At 63.8% G+C, this 22,842-nt stretch overlaps 2 protein-coding genes across 5 annotated transcripts in view; one reads left to right on the forward strand and one right to left on the reverse strand.

The window, feature by feature from the left end:
- Positions 1 to 10,815, forward strand: part of SAMD11 (sterile alpha motif domain containing 11) — an 18,734-nt gene extending 7,919 nt beyond the window's left edge. Inside the window, exons 5-14 of one of the 2 annotated variants that reach the window (XM_090268380.1) lie at positions 2,223 to 2,347; positions 5,117 to 5,206; positions 5,380 to 5,517; positions 7,249 to 7,399; positions 8,471 to 8,586; positions 8,804 to 8,882; positions 8,963 to 9,474; positions 9,675 to 9,799; positions 10,108 to 10,218; positions 10,316 to 10,815. In XM_090268380.1, coding sequence (XP_090124506.1) covers positions 2,223 to 2,347; positions 5,117 to 5,206; positions 5,380 to 5,517; positions 7,249 to 7,399; positions 8,471 to 8,586; positions 8,804 to 8,882; positions 8,963 to 9,474; positions 9,675 to 9,799; positions 10,108 to 10,218; positions 10,316 to 10,552 — 1,684 coding nt within the window. In that variant the 3' untranslated portion in view covers positions 10,553 to 10,815. The remainder of the gene's footprint in view (positions 1 to 2,222; positions 2,348 to 5,116; positions 5,207 to 5,379; positions 5,518 to 7,248; positions 7,400 to 8,470; positions 8,587 to 8,803; positions 8,883 to 8,962; positions 9,475 to 9,674; positions 9,800 to 10,107; positions 10,219 to 10,315) is intronic. The other variant, XM_090268381.1, reaches the window with a different exon arrangement.
- NOC2L (NOC2 like nucleolar associated transcriptional repressor) lies at positions 10,815 to 22,208 on the reverse strand. 3 transcript variants are annotated; one of them, XM_090268378.1, is made up of 19 exons: positions 22,126 to 22,208; positions 21,836 to 21,988; positions 20,386 to 20,560; positions 20,178 to 20,300; positions 19,475 to 19,592; positions 19,298 to 19,388; positions 18,270 to 18,348; positions 18,028 to 18,138; positions 17,727 to 17,840; positions 16,941 to 17,129; positions 16,587 to 16,726; positions 15,629 to 15,740; positions 13,923 to 14,036; positions 13,498 to 13,599; positions 12,529 to 12,672; positions 12,332 to 12,445; positions 11,835 to 11,967; positions 11,460 to 11,534; positions 10,815 to 11,230 (listed from the first exon to the last, which is right to left on the reverse strand). In XM_090268378.1, exons 1-19 carry the CDS (start codon positions 22,149 to 22,151, stop codon positions 11,121 to 11,123), a joined length of 2,223 nt encoding a protein of 740 aa, XP_090124504.1. In that variant the 5' UTR covers positions 22,152 to 22,208; the 3' UTR covers positions 10,815 to 11,120. The 3 variants fall into 3 exon arrangements, with proteins under 3 accessions (XP_090124504.1, XP_090124505.1, XP_090124503.1); XM_090268379.1 differs by having other exon boundaries at positions 12,529 to 12,624; positions 19,475 to 19,595; XM_090268377.1 differs by having other exon boundaries at positions 19,475 to 19,595.
- Positions 22,209 to 22,842: the final 634 nt, after the last annotated feature.

Consider the following 22,842-nt stretch of genomic DNA (forward strand, 5'->3'; position numbering starts at 1 on the left):
CCGGCCTCAGGAGGTGGGAGGGGCGGTGGTGTCCCGCCCAGGCCCTAGAAGCAGCTGAGATGATTTCCTGGGTCTTAGCAGAGGGGAGATAGGGGATGTGTCCAAGAGGACTTTCCCATCTGCCCCCCACCCCCAGCCCAGCTGCCTCACACTGCCCACCCCACTCTGCCTCCCTGACTCCTTTTGGCCTTGTCCCTCTGTTCTGTCTCTAGTCTCCTGTCTGTCCTTCAGGCTCGGTCCATCTGTCTATTCATACCATGATTGTTCTCTCCATCTGTCTGTCCTTCTCCATTTGTCTGTTCGTCTGACTCCACCATCCACCCTCATTTGTCCGTTTACTGCCTGTTCATCCCTGTCCCTCTGTCCGTCTGACCCTACAGGGCACCACGCCGTGCATGGGGCAGCAGGCAGCTGTGCTCCCTGCCCCGATGGAGCCCCTGAGGTGGCCAGGAGATGGGAGGGCTGCTGAGGTGACCTGGAAGAGCTGGGCTCTGAGGGGTCCTTCTTCCTTCAGTGTCCCAGCACACCCTCTGCCCCCCAACCCCCAGAGCCGCAGAGCCTTCCTCTCTTGCACTAACTGGTGAGAGAGTGCTTTCATGGCTTCGAGAGAGAACCTCGTGCTGGGGCGCCAGGCACGGGGTTCCTGCGTTGTCAGCCTGGTGTGAGTGCGGTTTCGGTGGGGATTTTACACAGCCTCATTTGTTCAGTGACTGACCAGAGTGGGTTCTCCAGGGTAGGGAGGGGCTGTCTTAGTGCCTGTGGCACAAACCCCAAGGCAGAGAGTGGGTGTCCTGGTTCCCACTAGGCCTCACCTCCAAGGGGCTGCAGCACCCCAGGCCAGCGCGAGTGGCCGTAGGGGGGACAGGCCGGGCCAAGTCCCTCCCTGTGTGGTGCTGGGCTGAGGGTTCATGGGGAACAAGTGGATGGGGCCTATTCTCACCTGCTCTTGTCACCTCCTGCAGGAGCCCTGGGGACCCAGAAAGGGGTCCCCTCAAGGGTGAACTCTGGGCAGCTTTGGCCCTGCCTCTAGGCCCAGCCCCTCCCTGGTGCTGAGACAGCAGCTGCCTCCCCCCACCCCCTGCCCCCCGAGTTAATGGGGATGAGAGGGGGTGGATTGGCAGCCAGTTAGTCCCCTGAAGTACCTGCTCCCACTCCACCCCCTTCCTGTCTGCATGGGAAGCACCTCCTTTCCTGGGGAGGGGGAGCCCCAACCCTGGTGTCTTTGGAGCTGATACTGATCGGATTAGGGGCCAGCACTGGATTAGCCTGCTCCAGCCATGCAGGCCGGGGGAGGGGCTATTTAATGAGGCTCAGGGTTGGTTCCCAGGTCACTCCGCGGAGGTTCCCCTGCAGTGGCCCAGCCCGGAGGCTGCTCTTACAGGTGCGCCAGGGAGCACGGGTGCTGGAGGGGGGCCGGTCCTGCCTTGCTTCTCTGCCCTGACTTCCTGTTGCTTCTGGCTTCTTCTGCAAGACAGCAGACGACCTTTCTCGGTGCTGATTAACGGAGAGTTCCACTGGGGTTTTCTCACTTCCTCTTCTCTCTGGGGTTCTGTGATGTAGGGTTGAGCTGATGTAGCAGGAACAGAAATGAGGGAACAAAAGAGTTAACTACATTTTTCCCCAACCCCCCCCCAACCCCCACCTCTGGCCTGGCAGCCAGAGCCTACTGGGACCTTGAGGGGAGCGGCTCCTAGCCAGGCCAGCCTGCGGCAGGTCTGTGTCTGAGCATGCATGTGCCCCTGTGTGTCATGCACGTGTGTCTCCGTGGCTGCTGGGCTTTGGTCTGACCCTCGGTTTTCTTATTTGAAGAAATTGGGGGTCTGTGGCCAGTTGCAAGTTTTAGTGGGAAGAGCTTGGGTGACGTGCTCCTGGAAGCAGCCAGCGCAGCAGCAAGCGCCGAATGTGTGGCAGGGCATCATCGCTGGGCTCCCGGGGGCAGGCGCCCCACCTGGTGGGTGCCAGGTTGCCCCCTGAGCAGGGGTTGCTCCAGAGAGAGCACAGAGAGGCCACACAGACCCTCCACGAGTTGCACTGGGGTCCGAGTGCAGGTCCGCACGCCCAGCAGATACTTGGCAGATGTGAGCAGCCCTGGGTGGGGCCACCCTGGGGATGCTCCCACAGGGTGTCACAGCCCACACTCAAGCTTGGTCTGGCACTGCTGGTGCCCAGGGCTGGGCTCACAGCCTCATGGGGTCTCGCCTTCCCTGTCTTGATTGCTGCAGCCAGGACAGTGACCTTCCCACCCTCATATCCAGCCTGCACCGCAGCAGCCACCTCGTTATGCCTGAGCATCAGAGCCGCTGTGAATTCCAGGGAGGTGGCGTGGAGATAGGCTTGGGAGGTGCAGGTGAGGAGCCCCGGGGGTGCCGGGGGCCAGGACGGGGTCCCATGGCCACAGCAGCTCAGCCTAAGCGCAGCCCACACTGCACCCTCCCAGTGTCTGCTCAGCGGCTCTGGATGCCGCCACCGCCCCCCCACCCGCCCCCAACATCCTTGGCAGGCAGCCAGGGAGGCCAGCGGAGGAGGCGGGAGGTGGGAGGCCTGCTGTCCCCCAGGGGCTCCATGTGATGGTAATTGTGTTAATCCCGGCCAGCCGGGCAGACGGAGGGGTGGAGGCAGTGGCTCCACTGTGGCTGCTGCTGGGGTGGGCTTTCAGTGGCCCAGGCTGCTGTCACCCCCTGCTCGCAGGGGCAGACAAGGCAGGATGGTCAGGGATGTGCAGGCCTCACAGAGGCTCAGAAATACACACCTGGTATGATGTACACGGAGCACCCACCAAGCCCCAGAGAATGGGGGTCATCTCTGAAGGGATTGCCTGAGGACCTGGGCCCTCCTTGAAGGACTTGGCTGCAGAGAGCAGGGATAGTCCATCCAGCTTCTGCTGAAGGAGGAGGGGTGTGAAAGGAGCTGGCAGGGTCTCTTGCTGTCCCAGGAGCCCTGGGCAGGGAAGTTCCCAGCAGTGACTGCAGTTCTCAGGAAGGCTGAGCAGGAGATGGTCAGCATCCTGCGCCCCTAAGCATCCCGCTGGTGCCCCGGTTTGCCTGTGCCTGGGAAGGCCCTGCAGGTGGGGGTGGGGGCTGCTTCTGGAGCCCCGTTGGAGGCAGCTGAGCAGGCAGCTGATAAAATCTAATTGCCCCATCGATCGGGTGGAGCCTCGGGAGCCCCGCAGTGATTGAGATATTCTGAGCTGTTTGGAGCCGGCGGGCCTCCACTGCTGCCCGCACCCACCCTCGGCCACAGGCTGCCGTGCTTCAGCCGGTCAGGGCGTCCTCAGTCCTGCTCTGTGCTGAGGTCACACTTGCTCTGCAGGAAGTGCTACCTGCACGCGGGGCCAGGCTGTGTCCGCAGGGCTGTAGTCCCCTTAGCCTCCCAGTTGCTGCTGTGGCCCTGGCGTGGGCTCACCTGCCTGTCTTCGCCTGCTCTTCCCCAGAAGCCACATGTTACTCCTGTCTCCACAGCCCCAGCCCCTTCCTGGGTCCTGAGCAGGAAGGTGGTGGGAGGGGGGCAGGGTACTGCAAGGGGCCCCGGTGGGGTGTGGCACCCTGTGAGTGTGTATCTGCTTCTGGCTGCCTCCTGGGGCCATATCCCAGTGGGAGTGTCCTCATGGAGGACTGGTCACCCAAGACCGCCTGGCAGGACCTTACTGAAGCCACTGCTCTGGGTCTCACTGGGGGCCTCCCAATCCCAGTAGAAAGGGGAGAGGGAAGGGGGTCCCCACTATGGAAAATGGGAAGCAGGTTACCAGGGAAGCAGGGTTATTGGCTCAACCTTGAAGGGTGGGTGCAGGTTGGGGTGTGGACCCAGCCCAGACCACCCCCAGATGTGGAGCAGCTGGTCCTCAGACCCTCCTGGGTGGGACTCAGAGGCCGCCAGGCCAGTGATGTCCACTTGGACTTCCTCAGGGCCTCATGCATGTTCTGCCCCAATCCTGCCAGCCCCCAAGGTAGGGGTGGGGCAGGGCCTGGGCTGAGCCTTAGGCCCAGGCCAGTGGCAGCAAGGTGGCCAAGATCAATAAGTTATTAGCACCATTCTGTCAGCTGTAAAGTGGAGATTGATCGTGCTGCACTTTCCCGGGCTGATAAAAATGACAGATTAAGGGAATAAGGAAAAGGAATTAGGCCCTGGAGCTGATGGCAGTGCCCCCTGGCCAAGGTGTCATGGTGGTCCTGGGTCACAGAGGGGGCAGTTGCTGTCCCCCACCCCCCAGACAGCCTCTTGAGATGGAGAGGGGGCCAGACCTGGAGGCCAGCACCGGTGGGCCCAGGAGAGAAGGACCACTGCTGAGCTCTTCGGCAGAGACCCCCAGACCTTGGGCTCAAGAGAGCGTGGCACTGGATGCCAGGGGCTGGGTTGAAGAGGGCTAGCTCAGGGACATGGAGGAGCATGGTTTGAATGTGGGGCCTGAGACAGGACTTCAAGGAGGGGTGGGGCGGGGCTGACCATTATTGTAGGGCATGGGGTAGGGGGAGCTAAGCACCACGGGTGAGGCTATTCAGGGGTCCTCAGAGCTCAGAGCTGCCAGGCAGGTGGGCAGGGGTGTAACAGGAGCAGCCAGGGTGCTGGCTCTCAGGCCTTCTGGGGGCAGCAAGGAGTGTGGCCTGGGGGCAAGGGCCTAGGGGTACTGGGTGTGGCAGCTGCACCCCACCTCAGGGGCCTTGAGGTGGCCTTCAGGGCCCACAGCCATGAGGTCTCCCTGAGTGGGAAGAACTGGGGCACGCTGGCAGGGGACCCTGCCCCTCCAGCTGTCACCAGTGTTGTCACATCAGGAGCCTTTTCTTCTTCCTCTATGGTAGGGGGCTGAGTGGACACCCTTCTGGCTGGGTGGGGGCAGCAGGGAGTCTTTGGGGTCCTGAGTTGCCACCCGGGGCTGTTAACCAGAAATTTGCCATCACATCTACAACCCCCACCCCACCCCCACCGCCGCCAGCCCAGGGTCAGGATTGTCCCCTGGCTGTCATGGCTGGGACCTATGGGCACCCAGAGTAGTGATGGGGGTGGTTCCAGCTGATGTTGGGCTGGGCAGGGATGGGGGCTGGAGTTGTGGTGGGTCTGGGTCCTCCCCGTCCTTCCTCTCCCAGTCCTGAGACAGGGCGCATCTCACTCTACTGTCCCGCAGGTGACTTGCTGGGCAAGAGGCTGGGCCGCTCACCCCATATCAACACTGACTGCTCTTTGGAGAAGAAGGCTCGGAGCAGGTCCCCTGAAGGTGGGTGCCATACGGGAGTGGGGGGGAGGGGTAGATCACTGGACAAGGAGAGTGTAACTCAGACCTTCTGCAGGGTGGGTCAGCCCATCATCCAGTTCTAAGAGATGAGGCCCTGCCTCTCTGCCCAGCCAGTGTCTGAGGAAGACTGCTTCCCCTGTGCCCCAACCCCCAAGCAGAGACTCTGTTGCTGCCCAAGCTGGGACCCAGCATGGCCCCGGAGGACCACTACCGCCGGCTGGTGTCCGCACTGAGTGAGGCTGGCACCTTTGAGGACCCGCAGCATCTCTACCACCTGGGCTTCCCCAGCCATGGTACGTGCCCCTTACCAGGTGCCCCCCCCCCCCATGTGTGCTGGGTTCTCCCTGCCCCTGGAGGCTGTCCACCCTGAAAAGAAACCCTGGAGTCTCTGGCTGCTGACAACAAGGCTGAGCTTGGGTGCAGGTCCATCAGCCCCTCAGCCCCCACAAACAAGACCCTTGTAGATGGGCAGGGACATGGCTCTCCTCCTCACTCTGCTCTAAGCAGGTGCCCCCACCTGCATGTCTCCTGCGGCTCCACCCCCACCATCTCCCACCCAGCAGGGCCACCCCCTCTTGCCAGATGCGGGCAGTCATTCCACAGCTGAGGAGACGTCTCAGTGAGCCCAGTGGGAGTGGGGCTTGTGCCCCTGAGCAGTCCCTGCATCTGGGTCTGTGCCCTGCAGCCCGTCCCACTCCAGCTGCAGGTGTGAGTGTGTTCAGCGCCTCCTCCGGGGAGCCTGCGGGAGGCCCCAGAGGAGGGCGGCCATCAGCCCTAGAGCTGCCAGGAGGCAAGGGGAGCAGCAGTTGGGATTTGGCCACCGGGACCTTCCTGGTGCTCAGAGTGCAGCCGGTGGCGCTGTCCCTGCTCTGCCCTGGCCATCTGTCCATCCCACCACTCAAGGAGGGTTGCAAGCCCGCCCACCAGCAGCATCCTGACCTCGAAGACCCCAGCCCCCAGTCTAGGGGAGTTTGGCTTTTCTGGTTGGAGGTGGGTGAGGGGGTGCTGGGAAACGGGGCAGGATTTCCTCTCCTTACACAAGGCACTGTCCCCCAGGGCAGTCAGGCACCGAGAGCCTGAATTATTCACCAAATGTTAATAATTTAAAAATCTTCCTTTTTAATTGCTTTCCCTGCCCTGCCTGGGGCCGGCTCTGCTGGCCTGCGCGGGGGAGGGGGCGCCGGTCGCCGGGGAGCAGCGCCGGGAGCTGGGCTGTCAATCACCGCCCCGCGCCGCGGCCCCCGCTGCGGAGCCGACTGTAAATAACCGAGGCCGCCGGCGCGCGCGGGGGCGCGGAGGCCCCGCTGGGATCGATGCAGGCGGCCGCGCCGGCTGGGCTCTGCGGGCTGGCACCCGGCCCGGGCAGGACCCACCTCCGCTTTTCGGGTAATTAATTTATAAACAGGCGGCGGCAGGGGCCTGCACAAATGGGGGGCTGCGGGGGGACTCGGAGGCCCGGCCCTAAGCAGGGCTGGAGGGATTCGGATGGGCAGCAGAGTGCATCGGCGCAGGGACTAAGTGAGCGCCACCTGGTACCTCGGAGGGGGTCGCCTGGGCAGCGTCCAGCTCCCGGACTCTGGTCACACCGCCTTCCAGGCGCACCTTGGGCCGTCTCACAGCCCCCGCCCCTCCTGCAGCCTCCACGCCTGCTGAACTGTCAATATCAACGTTCATGCACCACCAGCTTTCCCTGCCTGCTGGGGTTTCCCCTCCCTCCCAATGCAATTTGGTTACTAACTTCCCGAAATCCCTTTCAGGTGCTTGCCTGGCCCCCTCCTGGGACAGGTGGGTGCCACCCACCCCAACCCCAGCATCCTCTAGCTTGAATGAGCGGTCTCCTCTGCCCTGTGGCCCTCTGCTCGTCCTTCTGTCCCAGCCACCAACCAGTGGAGTCAGGCTCTCGCTGGTCCTGGCTTTGTTGGTGGCCTTGGCCAGTGCCCTATGCTCTCCTGGGTGGGGAGAGAGCGAGCCCAGGGGGAACCTGGCCTCTGGGTCACTGCTGCCCCCCCACCCCGCCCACCCAGATCTCCTGAGGGTCCGGCAGGAGGTGGCAGCAGCAGCAGCAGCGGCTGTGAGGAGCCCTGGTGGCCTGGAAGTCCACCTGCCCTCATCCACACCAGGTCAACGTCGGAAGCAGGGCCCCGCTCCAGCTGGCGCCCCGTCCTTCTCAGAGAGGTACTGGTGGGGTGCCTGCATCTCAGAGAGGCCCCCATATCCACTATGCTTGTTTCTGGGGTACAAAGCTGGGGTGGAGACTTGTTACCTGGTTTCTGCAGGTCAGGTCCATACCTGTCAGCCACCTTGACTCGTTCACACTCCCAACTCCCATCCCAGCCCCAGCCCTGCGGGTAGAGTGCGCCAGGCACCATGCTGACCCCAGGTTCTCAGTCTCCCGTCCAGAAGGGACTGGATGGCCCCTGAACTGGGCAGAGACCCCAGAAAGTAACCCTGGGCCAGAGGCATGGAGGGGACCAGCCCTCTGGTTGGAGTGTTAAGGGAGATTCCCTTTTCACTGAGCAGCTGTGGGAGGTGCTGAACCCAGGTGCCCCCGACACCGCTGAGGGCTTTGCTCCCCTGACAGGTGGGTGAAGACGCTGGAGGCAGAATGGGGGGAGTCCACATGGAGAGGGTGGTGTCGAGGGGCAGAAGAGGGGGGCAGCGAGAGGTCTGAAAACCGGAAGTCAGAGGCCCCTCGCCCCAGCTGCACGCATTCAGACTCGGGAGCCTTTGAGGCACAGACAGGCCTCCCGGGCTTGTCGCGGCCCCGAGACCCCAGGCAGGGGCAGGAGCTGGCAGACCTGCAGAGACCAAGGGGTGAGCGAGTCAGAAAGCTGCAGTGGCTCTCCGCCTCTGCCACCGGCCGCCCCGGCACGACCCCCGCCTCAGAGCACTGTCTGCGGCCATCTCCCGGATCGCAGCTAATTGCGCTCTGCCCCCAGCCGCGCAGGGGCCGGGGGACAGGGAGGCGGGGGTCCCGGCGCGCCCCGCGGTAATTACCACTGCAGTCGCCGTCGCCCGCCGGGTCAGCGCCTCCGCGCCGCCGCCAAGATTAATTGGCGCCGCCAGCGGGGGCCGGGGCGGGGGCGGCGCGCGACCCGAAGCTGAACGAGTGGCGCTTCGACAGCCCGCGGGGCCGGCAATTAGCTGAGGCGGCCGCAGTCGGGGCCGCGGGGAGGGAAGGGGAGGGGCGGGGCGGTTCCGGGAATGGAGGGGGGCGCTTGGCGCTCACCGCCCTGCTGTCCACAGGGAGCTGTCCCAGCCGGCCCCCTTGCTGTCGCCCCAGAATGCCCCGCACATCACCCTGGGCCCCCACCTCAGGCCTCCCTTTTTGGGGGTGCCTTCGGCTCTGTGCCAGACCCCAGGTGAGGAGTAGGCGAGTGATCGAGCCCTTTGTGTCCTGGGGGAACCCGTGCGCACAGGGCCACCGGGTTTGCCTGTGCCTGGCCGGCATCCACGAATGTTCCTTCAAGACCCAGCACTGCCAAGGACAGAAGGGGCGCGCGGGGGTGGGGGGTGGGGCACTTGGGTGGCGGTGGACCCTGGGCCACCTGGCTTTGCGATCTGTCCCCTCCCCACCAGGTTTCGGCTTCCTGCCCCCTGCCCAGGCAGAGATGCTCGCCCGGCAGCAGGAGCTCCTGAGGAAGCAGAACCTGGCCCGGTAGGTGATGCGGGAACCGGTGGGGGAAGAGGTGGCACCACCGAGCTGGCTGACCCTGTTCCCCGTTGGCCCGGGGCCAGGCTGGAGATGTCTGCAGAGCTGCTGCGTCAGAAGGAGCTGGAGAGCGCGCCCCGGGCGCAGCTGCTGGCGCCGGAGGCTGCGCTGCGCCCGCCGGATGGCGCCGAGGAGCTGCAGCGGCGCGGGACCACGCTGGTGCTGAGACACAGCTCCGCGCCGCTGCTCGCCCTGCCCCCACAGGGACCGCCAGGCCCTGGCCCCCCAACCCCACCCCGGGAGCCCGCCCACCGAGCCCCTCGGAAGGGGGGCTCCGGCCCTGCCTCAGCCAGGCCCAGTGAGCACAAGGAGACCGCCGGGACTGGGCTCTGGGCACAAGATGGCTCTGAAGAGGAGCCCCCCAAGGACTCAGACGGAGAGGACCACGAGATGACGGCTGTTGGGGGCCATGGCCCCAGCCCGGGTCAAGTTCCAACTGGAGGGGCCAGCTCGGAGGGGAAGGGGCTTCTCTCAGGGTCCATGCTGCCCCCTCCACTGCCCCTGGGCTTGCCTTACGTCAGCCCCTACTTCCACGCAGGTGGGCACCCCCCGTGCTTCAGATCCCTCCACGGGGTAGGAGACAAACACCCCCCCCACCCCGCCACCTCGGGCGTCCCAGGGAAGAAAAATCCGCTAGTGATGGACCCAACACCTAAAGGAGGGCGAAGGTCGGCAGGCAGGCAGGAGCCCAGGAGGAAGCCAGAGTCCTAGTAACAGTCACCCCTGCTCCCCACCCAGGCACCATGGGGGGACTCTTCACAGACGGGGAGGAGGCCACTGCCCCCGAAGACGTCAGCAAGTGGACAGTGGAGGACGTTTGCAGCTTTGTGGGGGGCCTGCCCGGCTGTGGAGAGTACGCACCGGTGAGGGGGCACCTGCTCAAGATGGTGCCGAGCTCCCAGTCCCCCCCATGGCCGCGCTGCACCCCAACTCCCCTCAAAGGCTGTGGGCTGGGGACCGCTGGTGCTCGCCCCCCCACACCGGCACAGGCCCAACAGCTCTCTTTCACGTGACGTTTCTCCTGCGAACTGCACAGGCAGCCCCTACCGGCTCTGCCAGCTGGAGCCCTCACCCACCCCGCCCCACAACCAGCACTAACAGCTGAGGGACCCACAGAGCGGGTGCTGCTGCTCCGCACTCAGGCCCTCACAGGCTCCCCACCCCATGCCAGGTCTTCAGAGAGCAGGGAATAGACGGGGAGACCCTGCCCCTGCTGACAGAGGAGCACCTCCTCACCACCATGGGGCTGAAACTGGGGCCCGCTCTCAAGATCCGGGCACAGGTGAGTGCCAGCTGCGGTGGGGGTCTCCAGACAGCGCACAGGCTGCACCAAGGCCCTTCCTGGCTGCAGACCCCCACCCAGGCCTGTCTCTCCACAGGTGGCCAAGCGCCTGGGCCGGGTCTTCTACATGGCCAGCTTCCCCGTGGCTTTGCCGCTGCAGCCACCAACACTTCGGGCCCCTGAGCAGGAGCTCAGCTCAGGGGAGCAGCCCCCATCCCCATCAACGGCCTCCTCACCCTACGGGGGAGGACACGCCACTGCCTCACCCAAGCAAGAGAATGGGGCAATGGCTCTGCTCCCAGGGCCTGCAGATCCCTCCCAGCCTCTGTGCTGAGCTGGAGGGTGGCCTGCTCAGGCCCCCCACCCATCAGTGCCAGCTGCTGCGATACTAAGGCCCCTCCCCTTGTTTTCCTTTGGTTTTGGAAGCAAAAACACAAAGAACTTTTAAAAGGAAAACATGAGACTGAAGAGGAAAGGAACGTGTTTCCAGACTTTCTAAGGGTGACGGCAGAGCCTGGAGCAGACAGACTGGGGAGCTGGCCCCTGGGTGCTGCAGACAAGCCAAAGATAAGCCGCCCCCGCTGGCCCTGGCTGTGCCCCTGGAACTGCTGTGAGGGTTTTCAGCATCCTGACGTTAGGCAACAGGGACCGGCCACACTGGTGCACAGCAGGGACAGCTCCACAGTGCAGGTGTCAGCCCCCAAGGCCTCCACTCCAGGGATCAGCACAGCCTTGGTCCTTTCTGGTCTTTTATGTTGTAACAATAAAGCTCCACCCACCATTGACTGTCCTTCCCCCTGTGTGGGCACTGACCCCAAGGCCTCTGGGCAGCTGCGGGCCCAGGGCAGGCTGCCTGCTGGTGACAGGGAGGCAGGCGGCCCTAGCAACCCCAGGGGTGGCCCTCAGTCCTCCTCGGAGAGCTGTAGGTCCTGCAGCTCGTCCTCCGGCCCCTGGGCCAGCAGCTGCCACAGCTCCTGGGGCGCCAGGCCCGCTTCTTCATCTGGGCCTCCATCTGCAGGGAGATGCACAGGCTACATAAATTCTGCTTTATCAGGAGGAAGCTGGCCTTGGGGGTTCCTCATCACTAATTAATCATGGTACTAATTAATTTATCGGGGCCACTGCTGCTGGCTGCCAGAGCCAGTAGGATGGAGCCGCTGGCTGGGCATCCCCAGGGAGCAGCCTTGGCCGCCAGACACGCAGACTCAGGGGCTCAGCACCCTAACTCAGGAACCACTCACCCTCGGAGCTGCTGGCTTCGTCTCGGCTGCTACTGCTGTCATCGTCCTCGTCATCCTCCACCCTCTGTTGAGCTCCTGGGGACCAAGGTGAAGAGCCCATGGGAGTAGGCCACCAGCAAATGCGTAGGGGGCCCAGCTGGGCTCACAGCCCCACCCCCACCCTGCCCTGGCCGCCTGTGCAAGTGGAGAGAGTGAGATCTGTCCTGGGGAGCAGTGGGGGAGGGACAAGACGCCCACTATCAAAGCAAGCAGAGTGGCAAACAGGAGCTGAGGTGGGAGTGGGCGCCCCTCCTTTAGCTCCTGGAGGTGCAAGGGACAACTAGGCTGGCATGCCCGTCCCCCCAGGAGCTCAAGCTGAGGCATGCAGGCCCCCACCTCTCTCTGAGAAGTCTGCGGCATCATCCTCATCACTGTCCAGGTCAAAGAGATCCTTGAATTCTACCCTGTCCTCATCCTTCCTGCCCTCCAGCTTCCGCCGCTTTATCTTGGGGAAGTCCAGGTCTTCCAGCTGCGAGTCCCCAGAACAAGAGCGGCAGGTGAGGTTGTGCAGGGAGCCCTGAGTGCCCACCCCAACACCACAGCCACAGCCCAGCTGTGCCACCAGGAAGAACCCTCAGTCCTGAAGACAGGCTCCATCCAAACCCAACGTCCTCATCCCTTCCCCTTCCTTCTTCCACACGAGGCCCCAGACCCTCACTGGCCTTTAAGTGACATCAGAGCCGCCACAGCCCCAACCACCCCTGTGGATGTTGGATGTCATCCCCAATAGCACCCCTCCCTATCCTGTCTTAAAGTCACAGCCTGGGTGCTAGGTCCCCAACTCAGAACCATGCCTCCAGGGTGCCCAGGCCCCACTGTCCCCCCAGCCGCACCCGCTCTTTGCCGCTGATCTCCAGCTGGATCTCTCGGTCCCTCAGTTTCCGCCACTGGCTGTAGTACTTGGTGAGAGGAGTGCCCTCCTCCCGGGTCTGTTTCTCCCAGGCATCCTGGGGGAAGAGTTCAGGGTCACAGGCCACCCTGTGCAAACCCCAACCCCAGCTGCACACGGGCCGGTGCCCTCCCCACGGACCACTGCCTGACGGTTGGCCACGCCAAAGGAGGCCCTCTGGCGGAGGCTGCGGACGTGCTCGGCGTTCTCCTGCACCTTCTCCAGCAGCTGGCGCACCTGCCGGCAGTAGTTGGCCACCTTGCACTCATGGAGGAAGGACTTCAGCTGCAGGAGGAAGGGGCTCAGCCAGCTCGCACAGGGCCGCTCTGCACCCTGCACCAGCCCACACCCCACGTGCGCTGACCAGGGAGACGGGTGTGGCGGCAGGGCCCCCCGGCAAGCGGCTGTGGGCTTCTTTACTCCGACAGGAGAATCAAGCAGTTGTGGAAACCACAGGACTGCAAAGCCTAAAATAACACCTGGCTCTTTACCAAAATAACTTGCTGATTTCTGGGACTTCAAACCCAGCAACAGATTTGCACGCACACACCCGTGTCTGCATGGGCCTTTGAGCCATGTGCAGCTGGGAGTTAGCAGTCCTCCCCGCCAAGGGCCATGCAGAGACAGGCAGTGCCCCTCCCACAAGGCACAGGCCTCTGAGATGGGGAGCATCAGGGTGAAAGCCAATGGACCCCCATGGGGGACCCAGAGGGGGCTTCAGAGAGGAAGGCCGCCCAGTGCACCCCCAGGATTGCCTGAAGGAAAGCTGAGGCAGCTGAAGCTACCAGACACCCAGGACCCCCCTGGGGAAGCATGCGGTCAGGAGAGCAGCTGACCCAGGGCTAGGAGCTGCAGCCCAGTCAGCCCCAACGGCCCCAAGGCCTCATGGCCATCTGGTCCCAGGGCTGCAGCGGCCCTGGGGAGGGGCTGGGACCCCCATACCACAGCCCTGGGAGGAGGGCAGCGCAGGGCCAGGCTCTACCACTGGCCCTGGAGCCAACAGGCTGCCTTCCTCTGGCGTCCGCTGAACAGGGAGCTGAAGCCACTGAATGCCTTACAGCTGGCCAGAGGCGCGTGGGGAGGGCAGGGAGCCAGGCGGGGGGCACACACCTGCAGGACGGCGGGCAATGCCAGCTCAGGGAAGGCGATGCTGTGTGCCTGGCTGTGCAGATACTCGAGGGTGAGGTCGTAGAGCTGTTCCACCAGGCCGTCCTGAGCACGGGGGGGAGCAAGGCAGCGGGGATGGGCGCTCAGAGCATGTCCATTACAGGCTGACATACCAGCCCCCTCCCTAGGGCAGGGGCCGGAGGTCAGGACCCCACCACCTTCCTGGAGGCCACACTCAGGTCACTGGGGCTGAGGCCGAGTGCCTGCTCCCCAACCCTGTTCTCCACAGAGTGGCAAGCCCCTCTGGTCCACACTCATCCTGCCACATGGTCACCCTGTACAATGACCCCCGTGGCCTCTGACATCCTGCGCGACCCCACCAAGGGCACTGCCTAGGCCCCACCCAGAGACCCGGAGGCCAGCCTCACCCGGTACGCCTTCTCCTGCAGGTTGACCTTGGACAGCTTCAGGATCACAGCGAAGTTGATGGGCTTGGAGCTCATGCGCCCCGGCTTCCTGTTGAAGTCAACCTGCTGGAAAACCTGCCGCCACCGATGGCTGCGTCAGCCCAGACAGTGGCCTCTGCATCCTGCTGCACCGTCCCCCTGGACCCTGGGTCCTTGGACACCCATCTTGAGAGCAGAGACAGGGGCCTGATGCAGCACTAGACCTGCATCCCCACAGACACTGCACCCCTGGTCTGCTTGCTTCAGTCGGTGCTCTGGTGCCCAAGGGAGCCCCTTCACCCCAGGTGGGGCTCCGGCCAACGGGCAGGACCAGGAGCACAGGCATACGCATACGCACCGACTGGCAATGGGGCCAGAGAGCAACCAGGATGCACTGGAGACAAAGAGTCCCCGGTACAGGGCCCCTGTCACTGCACCATCCGCCACGGTCACACCCCCAAGGCCTGGTGCCAACCCCAGGGCTGCACCCCCAGGAGTAACACTCCAAGGGACACAGGTCTCCTCTGTCCCCTACAGAGACAGGAGGCTGTGCCCACCAAGGCCTCTGGGAGGGAGAAGGCTGCCCAGTGAACAGAGTGGGTGCCTGGCCTCTCAGCAGGCACCTTCCCCCACAACCCTCAGAGGGGGTTGAGTCCCAAAGGGGGAGAGGCGGCTGAGGCTGGGGTGGCCTAACTGGGGAAGCCCCCGACAGGTCACTCCACAGAGCTGAGCTCAGGTCGGCTCCAGGTGAAAAGGGGCCGCAATGGTGGCATCCGCACTGTGGGTCCCTGGGAGGGCATGGCCCTTGCTCTAGCCTGGTTCAGCCCAGGCGGGGGGCGGCAGGGGGCCTCTGACATCCCACAGGGGGCTGCTCTCAACCCAGCGTAGGAAGGGCTGAAGCTCCCTGGAGGCAGAGAGCTTGACTTCCGCCTGTGGCCTGTTTCCTCTGGAGAGGAGAGGCCTGCACCCCTGGGTGAGAGGGGTGTGTGGGGCGCAGCTGCCGCGAGCCAAGGCTGCGGCCAGTGCAGAAGTGAAGGAAGGAAAAGAGGCCAAGGGAGACTGTGGGCAGAGGGGACAGAGGGACAGATGTCCAGAGCTGGCCAGCAGGGGGGAGCTTCAAGTGTGGTCACCAGCGCTGGGTGGGGGCCCCCCTACAAGCGGGAGCCTGTACCGTTGAGCACCGAGTGAGAAGGTTCCTGGGGCTCCCTTCCCGGCCCCTCCTGCTCTAGGGCGACCTCAGTGCCAGCCCCGCCTTCCTGGGACCCAGCTCTGCGCTGTCCGGTGGGCAGCAGGAAGGCCCCCCTGACAGGGCGCGAATTCCTGAGTGTCCCCTGGACTGAGGCCCACCAGGGGATTGCCGAGCTCTGGACCACAGCCTTCCATCCCCACCTGAGCTACATGAGCGTGGGGCAGACACACACGCGTGTGCACACACAGGGACGTAGCCTGGGAACTACACCTGCGCTTCTGGCCTGGCTCTCCCGCTCACCCTCACCTCGGACAGACGCCCAGACCAACCCAGGTCTATGTCCTGGAACGAGTACCCTCAGCCCCACCCCAAAGGGCAGCTCCCTTGTCCTCACCAGCGCTCTCGCCAGCCAACACGGGCCTCCAGCCTGGGCAGCTGAGAGCCCCAGGACCAGCGACGCCCTCACCGCCCAGGCTCTGTGGGGCCCCTGCCTGCTCACCTCGAGAATGAAGGGGAGCACGGGCATGAAGGTGCCGGTGCCCGCGGAGAGCAGTGTCAGGGCGCGCACGCAGTGCATCCGCAGCGGGTAGAAGCGCGCGGTGGGGACCAGCCTGGGGGCGGGGGGACGAGTGACATGAGGCCCAGCCTCGGGGACCCCACAAACCCACCTCACCCTCCAGCCACTGCCGCAACCCTTCCCGTGGAGCCCCAACCTCAGCAGGGCCTCCCTGTCTCCTCTTGGGGTCAGAGGCCACACTGTCCCGCCAGGACTCAAGGCCTTTGAGACCTGCCTCCCTGCCCAGTCGTGGGCTGTGGGGAGACCGGGCAGCTGGAACCTCACTGCACTTGAACTGTGCATAACGGGCTGGGGTCACGCACTCCAGCCTCTGTCCCTGCTCTCAGGGCTCCCCCTTCAGAACAAAGCTGCCCTCTCCTGGCCAACAGCCACCAGGCCCCTTGTGGCTCCTCCGTTCTCTGCTGAAACCCACACTGAAGAGTCACACGCAGGACTCCAACCAGACTGAACCTGCTTGATCCAGGAAACCCACATGAATAAAGCCAAATTCCCTCCGCACTGCACATGCCCCTTCTACCCAACATCCCCAGGACGCCCACCTACGACAAAGGAGCAGGGAGCAGCTCACATCACAGGCAACCAGAGCCCACCTGCCCGAGCCAGGGTGTCCTCCCATGTGGGCACGCAGCCACTGCAGCCCCACCACCGCCCTTCCTCAGACGTCACCATGTCACCAAGGCACAGACCTCAGACTCAGACTCCTACGGTAGGCCCTGGCCACCCAGAAAAGGAGCCCCCTTGTGGCCCTCCAGGACACATCTGTACCCCTGAGCCCTGCCCTGACCTCCAGAACAGCCTCTTGCCACCTTGTCCCTGGCCCACCCATGCCACCCTGGCTCTGACCACCAGCCCTCAGGGCCAACCCCGCCCCCCGACTCACTTGATGCAGCCGAGGACAACCTGGGCGAGGGGGTAGATCAAGGGCTGGAGAGCATCACTGGGGCAGATGGTGCTGAGCACACGGCACCACAGCTGCAGGCAGTGCACAAACTGCCAGTTGTACACGGACTGGTACGTCTCCTGCACAGAGTCCACCTGGCTCAGCCCAGGGTCCCTGAGGGCCCAGTCTGCCTCCTGCCACGAGTAAGTCCCAGCGGGGAGCAGCACCAGGCCCCTCCCAAGCCCCTCAGCAAGGACTCTGACTCCACCAAGGTGCTGGGCTGTCTCTTCCAGGAGGCCCCAGGCCCTTGGGTCGGGCTCCTGGGCTGCCCACCACCCTAGCCCAGCTGCACACCTTCTTGCGCGTGGTCATGGCGTTGCGCAGGTGGATGGCGAGCTGACGGATGTAGAGGAAGGCGTGCTGGTAGGCGACACTGGTGTCCAGGGCCAGCAGCTCAGTCAGCGTCCGCTGCATGAAGCTGATGAGGGGCAGGGTGCTGGGGGAGGTGAACTTGCAGTTCCTCACGTACGTGATGTACATTTGCTGCCAGGACACCAGTTGCAGCTGCCTAAGCTCCCAGGGACCTAGTGCCCACAGCCACACACCCGGGCCTCTCCCTGGGAGCTGCTGCCTCTCGGGACCACAGCCTAGCTGTGTCTGCTGCAGATTTCACCCCCGTGGCCCCCACTGTGGCTCAGCCTCCATACAGTGCACCCACCGACCTCAGATGGAGTCTGGCCAGAGGGAGGGCCCGGTACCAAGCGAGGGTGAGCTCCAGCATGAACAAGTTTGGGAAGCAGCAAGAGGACCACGGAGAGACCGGGAGAGGAGGCCCTGCTACATGCTGGGGGGGGGTCCAGGCCAGCCAGTTTGGAGCCGGGCACAAGGTCCCTGTCCCTCTCCACACTCGATGTCCTCGTCCACTAAGGGAACAGCTGTGCGCTGCAGTCTACATGGAGTCCAGCAGGTCCAAGGGCTCCTATCACTGTCACTGTGCCCCACTTCTCAGGGAGTGACAAGGACCGGGGTCTGCCTGGAGCCACAGTCCCCGTGAGGGGTGCTGTCCGTCAGGCTGAGACTTCCAACCCGACTGACACACAGACTGGGGCACCACAGACAGGGGCTGCCAGGCCACACTACCTTTAGGACGGGGCTCAGGAAGGTGTCCTTCTTGTGCCGGCAGACTCTGATGAGGACCAGGAAGGCCAGCACGCGAAGCGTCTCCTCGCCTGTGCTCCACAGGACCACCATCCGCTGCAAAGAGTGAGACGTCAGGGCCGGTCTCGGCCTCCCCGAGGCTGACCAGAGGCTCCTGTGATCACTGCTGGGAAACAGCCCCAGCTGGGAGCCTGTTCACGTGCCTGGCCTGTGCTGCCCGAGGCAGACCCTGGCGGCTTAGAGCATTTGAGGGTGGCCCCAAGCACCCAGCCACCCTGTCCACCTTGAGCAGCATGCGGCACTGCTTGGGAAAGGTCAGGAAGTAGGGTACGGAGCTGCTGATGTGCTGGAGAAGGGCCGCTGCCACTGTCGTCTCCGCCACACAGGTCATCAGCTAGGGAAGCCAGAGAGATCAGTGTGGCCGTACCCACTCATGCCGAGATAGAGAAAGACCCGCCCACTGCCCATGGCCGGGCCCCGGTGAACCCGCAGGGCCCCCCCCCTGCCCTGCCCCCAGAACCACACCTGTATGACTGAGCTCAGGTAAGCCCTGACATCCAGCCGGAGCTTCCCCCACAGCGGGCTACTGGACGGCTGCAGCAACCTGCAGGGACCACAGCAACCCCGCCTGCGTGAGACCCAAGGTTTAGACACCCCCGCCCCAGCTTACACAGTGGTGCGCCCGGAGCCACGTTCCATCCATGCACGGAACACAGGGCACATGGGCCCTGTGTACAACTTGATTTCATTAAAAAACTCAGGCTCATTAAAACCTGCTGGGGACAGAGGGCAAGGGCACCTGCGCAGAGCTCACCTTGACCCGGGAGGAAGGGGCCTTCTTCTCAGGACAGCACAGCCCACACTGTGTCTGCTGCCCACTCCACCCCAGTCAGACAGAGCCACCCCCACACAGCCAAACCCTCCCCCGCTAATGTCAGTCCAGCCTGACCAGGCAGCCCCACCTCCCCTTCAGGTGATGACAAGAAGGGCCCTTGCCTGGACACTTCTTTCCTTCAAAAGGCATCTGGGGGAAGCTTGACCCTCCACGGCCCTCGCTGCTTCCAGGCCACGTGGCTGCGTGGCCCTCCCAGCCCCAATGTGACCCCTGTTCTCCTCCCATGTCCCACAGCCTCTCTGCTCGATCCACCTCTCACGTGGAAGGTGAGGTTCTCAAACCCAGCGCTGACCAGGCCCCCAACCTAGACATAGACCCAGTAGCCATTGGCAAAGGGCAAGGAGAGTGGATGAGCCTCGTTCATCCAAAGAGAAAGAAGACAGCAAGAGAGAACCCTGACCTGGGAAAATGGGGAACCTAAGCCAGGCACACAGTCTGCGGTCCCTGAGAAACTCTGGGGACTTTCCCTTCCAGACAGAAGTACACAGTATGGGGCCGCTCTGCAAGACCAGCCTCTCCCAAGAGCCCCACAAAGAGCCAGTCCCTGTCCCCACCATGCCCCTGTGCCAGCTGGGTCCGGAGGGGAGTGCCAGGTCACAAGGCCTCTGCCTTCCCCACTGCAGGGACCCAAACACCCCGCGATCCCACCCCCTCTCACCTGCTGCTGTCCTTTGGGGCTTTTCCAAACAGCAGCTTCTGGAGGCAGCCAAAAAGGTCTCTGATGCAGAAGGTGACCAGAGCATTGAACACTGCAACGAGGAAACCACGGGTGCTGCTCGCAGGACAGGAGATGGAACAGAGAGCCTGTACCCTAGGTCCCCTGGCCCCAGCTCACCAGCACTGTCTGTGACCTGGAATTTGCTGGCCTCAGCTCCCTCCTGGTCTCCCTGGGTGGTGGCCACAGCTGCTCGGAACGCCTGCACCACCTCATGGAACAGCTTCAGAGTCAGGCGCTGCTGAAGGGGCCACAGAACCCAGAACGCTGTGGGAGCCGCCGGCTGTGCTGGGCAGAGGGCGCGGCGGCCAGGGCTCCCAGAACCTGCCCCAGGGGAGAAAGGCACCCCTTGCCACGTGCCGGGAGTAAAAAGACCATCCAGAGTCCTCCTGGGTGGGCAGGGAGCCTGCTCAGGGACCACGGGGGAGGGGCAGAGGGTCCAGGATGTGGGGGATGGCAGTTTTCTCTTTCTGCCCCCTCCTTTCCCCACAGAAACCAGGGCAAGACCCTCGGAAAAAGGCACCTGGCTTGACCAACTATCAAAGACACAGAGACCGTGTCCCGCCCATAAGAGACTCCGGGGAGCAAGGAACCGGAGTGAGAAGCTGAGAGCAAAGGGGCAGGAGAGCCCCGGCATCTGCGCGAGGGAGTGACGAAGCGCTGGGGCCTCCCAGCCTGAGAAAGGACTGAGCGAGGCGCGTTGTACTGAACGGGACTCCAGTGCAGCTGCTCAGGGCTGGGGTCCCCCCGCCTGCGTGGTCCCAGGTCAGTGATGGGGTGAGGGGGGCGTGTGCGTGGCTGCTCCTCCTGTGCTGCTTCTCACCTTCGCTCCCTGCTTCCATCTCTCGACCATGGCAAGGGTCACAGGGGTAGAATCCCCCTTCTTCCCCTTCGGTCCTCGGGAGGCCCCATCCTCATCCTCCTCACCTTCCTCCTCACTAGCTTCCTGCACCAGACAGAGGGCCAGGCTAGAGCGGGATGCAGAGGCCGCGGGTGCACCCCCGCCCCCTCCACTCTGTCCAGGCCCTCACCTCCAGCACATCTGGCAGGGTGTGGAGCTGCTCCTCCTCGTCCTCAGAGCTGTCCGAGTCGCTGAAGTTCAGCAGGCTCTGGTCGTTCTCCTGCAGGAACTTGTAGAACTCCGGGTCTTTGTCCCTCAGCCGAGAAAGCTGGTCCTTATGCTCAGATGCACGGCCTTTACGCCGGCTGGGGAGGCAGGGGTCAGCCATCAGGCCGGAGAGACAGGCAGAACCAGAGGGTGGGGGCGCGGGGCCTCCTGTCCTCCACGTTACCGGCTTGCCGGCCTCCCCTGGGAAGATGAGGGCATCGCCTGCTCCCTGCACAAACGTTACCCACAACTGAAGGGGCTGCCAGGGGGTGAGTTTTCAGCAGATCCCTCTCTCCACCAAGTTCCAGGCGCACACACGCCACAGCCCCTGCACACGTTTCCGCTCGTGCATGTCAAGCCCAACACAACAACGTTGAATGTGGGTTCCCCCAAACTCGCTCTGCCTCAGTGGTCGGCAGCTCTACCTTTCCAGGCACTCAGGTGAGACATGCAACACTGGGAGATCTCACCGGCAGGGTCTTTGAAATGTCTCGTTCCTCCTCTCAAACTAGCACCATCTCTTGGTTATAAATGTCCCTCCCTATCCCCATCCTCGTCACCTACAACCTGTTCCTAACACAGCAACCCAAGTGACGCTCAGTATTACCTGTCACATGCTATCACTTCACTGCTCAAAACGCCAAGGGGACTTCCCCTTTTACTGAAATGGTTATTAACCGTTTTTTGTTTTTTTTTTTTAATCCTCACCCGAGGACGTTTTTTCATTGCTTTTTAGAGAGAAAAGGGGAGGCAGAAGCATTGATCGGATGCCTTCCGCAGGGACCCAGACTGCGGACTGAACCCACAACCCGGGTATCAAGCCCGCGATGTTTCGGTTACCTGACAGCACCACCCAGGGCCTCACTGGGACACCTCAGAAATGGCCCCTCCTTCACCTCTCCAGGTCCACCCCCTGCTACTCCTCCGCCTTCCTGCCAGAGCCAAACTCACCTCTGCGTCAGGCCCGCTCCCCCGCTCCCTCAAACACCGTAACACTCTTCCCTGTTGTCTGCACGGGTTGCTCCCTCAAGTCTTTGCTCAGTTTTCACGTCCTTGAAAGACCTGCTCCACTCAACACAGCAACACATGCCCCAGCTACGCTTTTCCCTTTCTGTCCACGGCACGCGGCACCTCCCGACGCTACCGAGGCTCAATGAGCTCCCCAGGCCAGAAAGCGACCTTTGTATCATCCCCCGCCCACGTACGCCCACCCCCTAAAACCAGGCTTGGCCCAGAGCAACTGCTCAGTAAGCATCAGGTGAAAGAATGAGTTAACCCAAGGGTCCGGGGCAGCGGTCAGCACCCGCGCTCTGGGGGCGCCGGGCGATGGAGGGGGTTCTGCTTCCGCACACCGCGGGACACGCGCCGCTCACCTGGCCGAGGCGCTCCCGCCCGGCCCATCCGGGGTCCGGGAGGCTCCGCGCGCCGCCCGCGCCTCGGCTTCTGCGGCTCCTTCGGGCTCCGACTCAGACTCGGAATCCAAGCCCGAGGCCAGGAACTCATCCACCGTCAGCTCCGCCAGGCGTCTGCGGGCCACAATACCGAAGTCACGACTCCCCGCCAGCCCGGGGCGCCGCAGCCCCGCTGCCCAGGAGCACGGAAAGGCACCTTCCGATAAAGGCACCGCAAGGAGGCCGAACCGGCCCCCGCATTCTCAACCCACCTTTTACGGCCCCGCTTCGCCGCCATGACTGCCAGGCCGCCGCGTGAGCCCCACTTCCGGCCCCAGGATGCCGCGCGCCAGCCGCACTTCCTCCGGCAGGCCCCGCCCCTGGCCCCGCCCCGCCCCGCTGGCTTTACGGTTCTCCAGCCTTGGCTCTGGCGGCCTGTGGGTGGGAGGGCTCCTTCACAGCCTCGGTGCTGAGGGCGCGTCCGGGCTCCAGGAGTTCGGTCACGGCTGCCGCACGCATCCGCTCGAGCGCCAGCTGGACGTGCCGCTCACGATCTCCTTCTCCGTCAGAGGCAGCGATAACACTCCCGACCTGGGGAAAGACAGGGCCTGGGGCCCCCTGGGGCCCGCGGCGCCCTCGCTCGGCCTGGCCACAGGCTCGCTAGGGCTCCGTGAACGCGTGCCGGTGAGGATGCCCTGCGTCCGCAACGGGCAAAAGGCATCATCAACAGTGGGCTCCTGCACAGGGGGCGCTTACAAACCAATGAAAAAAAACAACACTGGAAGGAGAAACAAGCCAAAATAGAAATGGTGATGCTACAAACAGGCAGCGTCGCTGAAAGATAAACGGCACCCTGAGCCCCAGGCCGGTCTCGCCCCGGTCCAGGGAGGGTCCGAGGCACGACGGCATTCGCACTTCACCGACAGCCCCAAGCTCTCTGCGGTGGCGAGGGGGTGGGGAAGGCGCCGTCGCTGAAGCCACTCAGCCAG

The sequence above is a fragment of the Furipterus horrens genome, unplaced genomic scaffold (assembly GCF_987537825.1).
Source record: "Furipterus horrens unplaced genomic scaffold, mFurHor1.1.pri manual_scaffold_3, whole genome shotgun sequence".
Taxonomy (NCBI): Eukaryota; Metazoa; Chordata; class Mammalia; order Chiroptera; family Furipteridae; genus Furipterus; species Furipterus horrens.

Coding starts and splice junctions, on each gene's coding strand:
- NOC2L (XM_090268377.1), bottom strand. CDS start 22,151: ATGGCGGCGAAGCGGGGCCGTAAAAG. Junction 17,841..18,027: donor AGTGCCGCATGCTGCTCAAG/GTGGACAGGGTG, acceptor CACTCTTTGCAG/CGGATGGTGGTCCTGTGGAG. Junction 17,130..17,726: donor TCCTGAGCCCCGTCCTAAAG/GTAGTGTGGCCT, acceptor GTGTCCTGGCAG/CAAATGTACATCACGTACGT.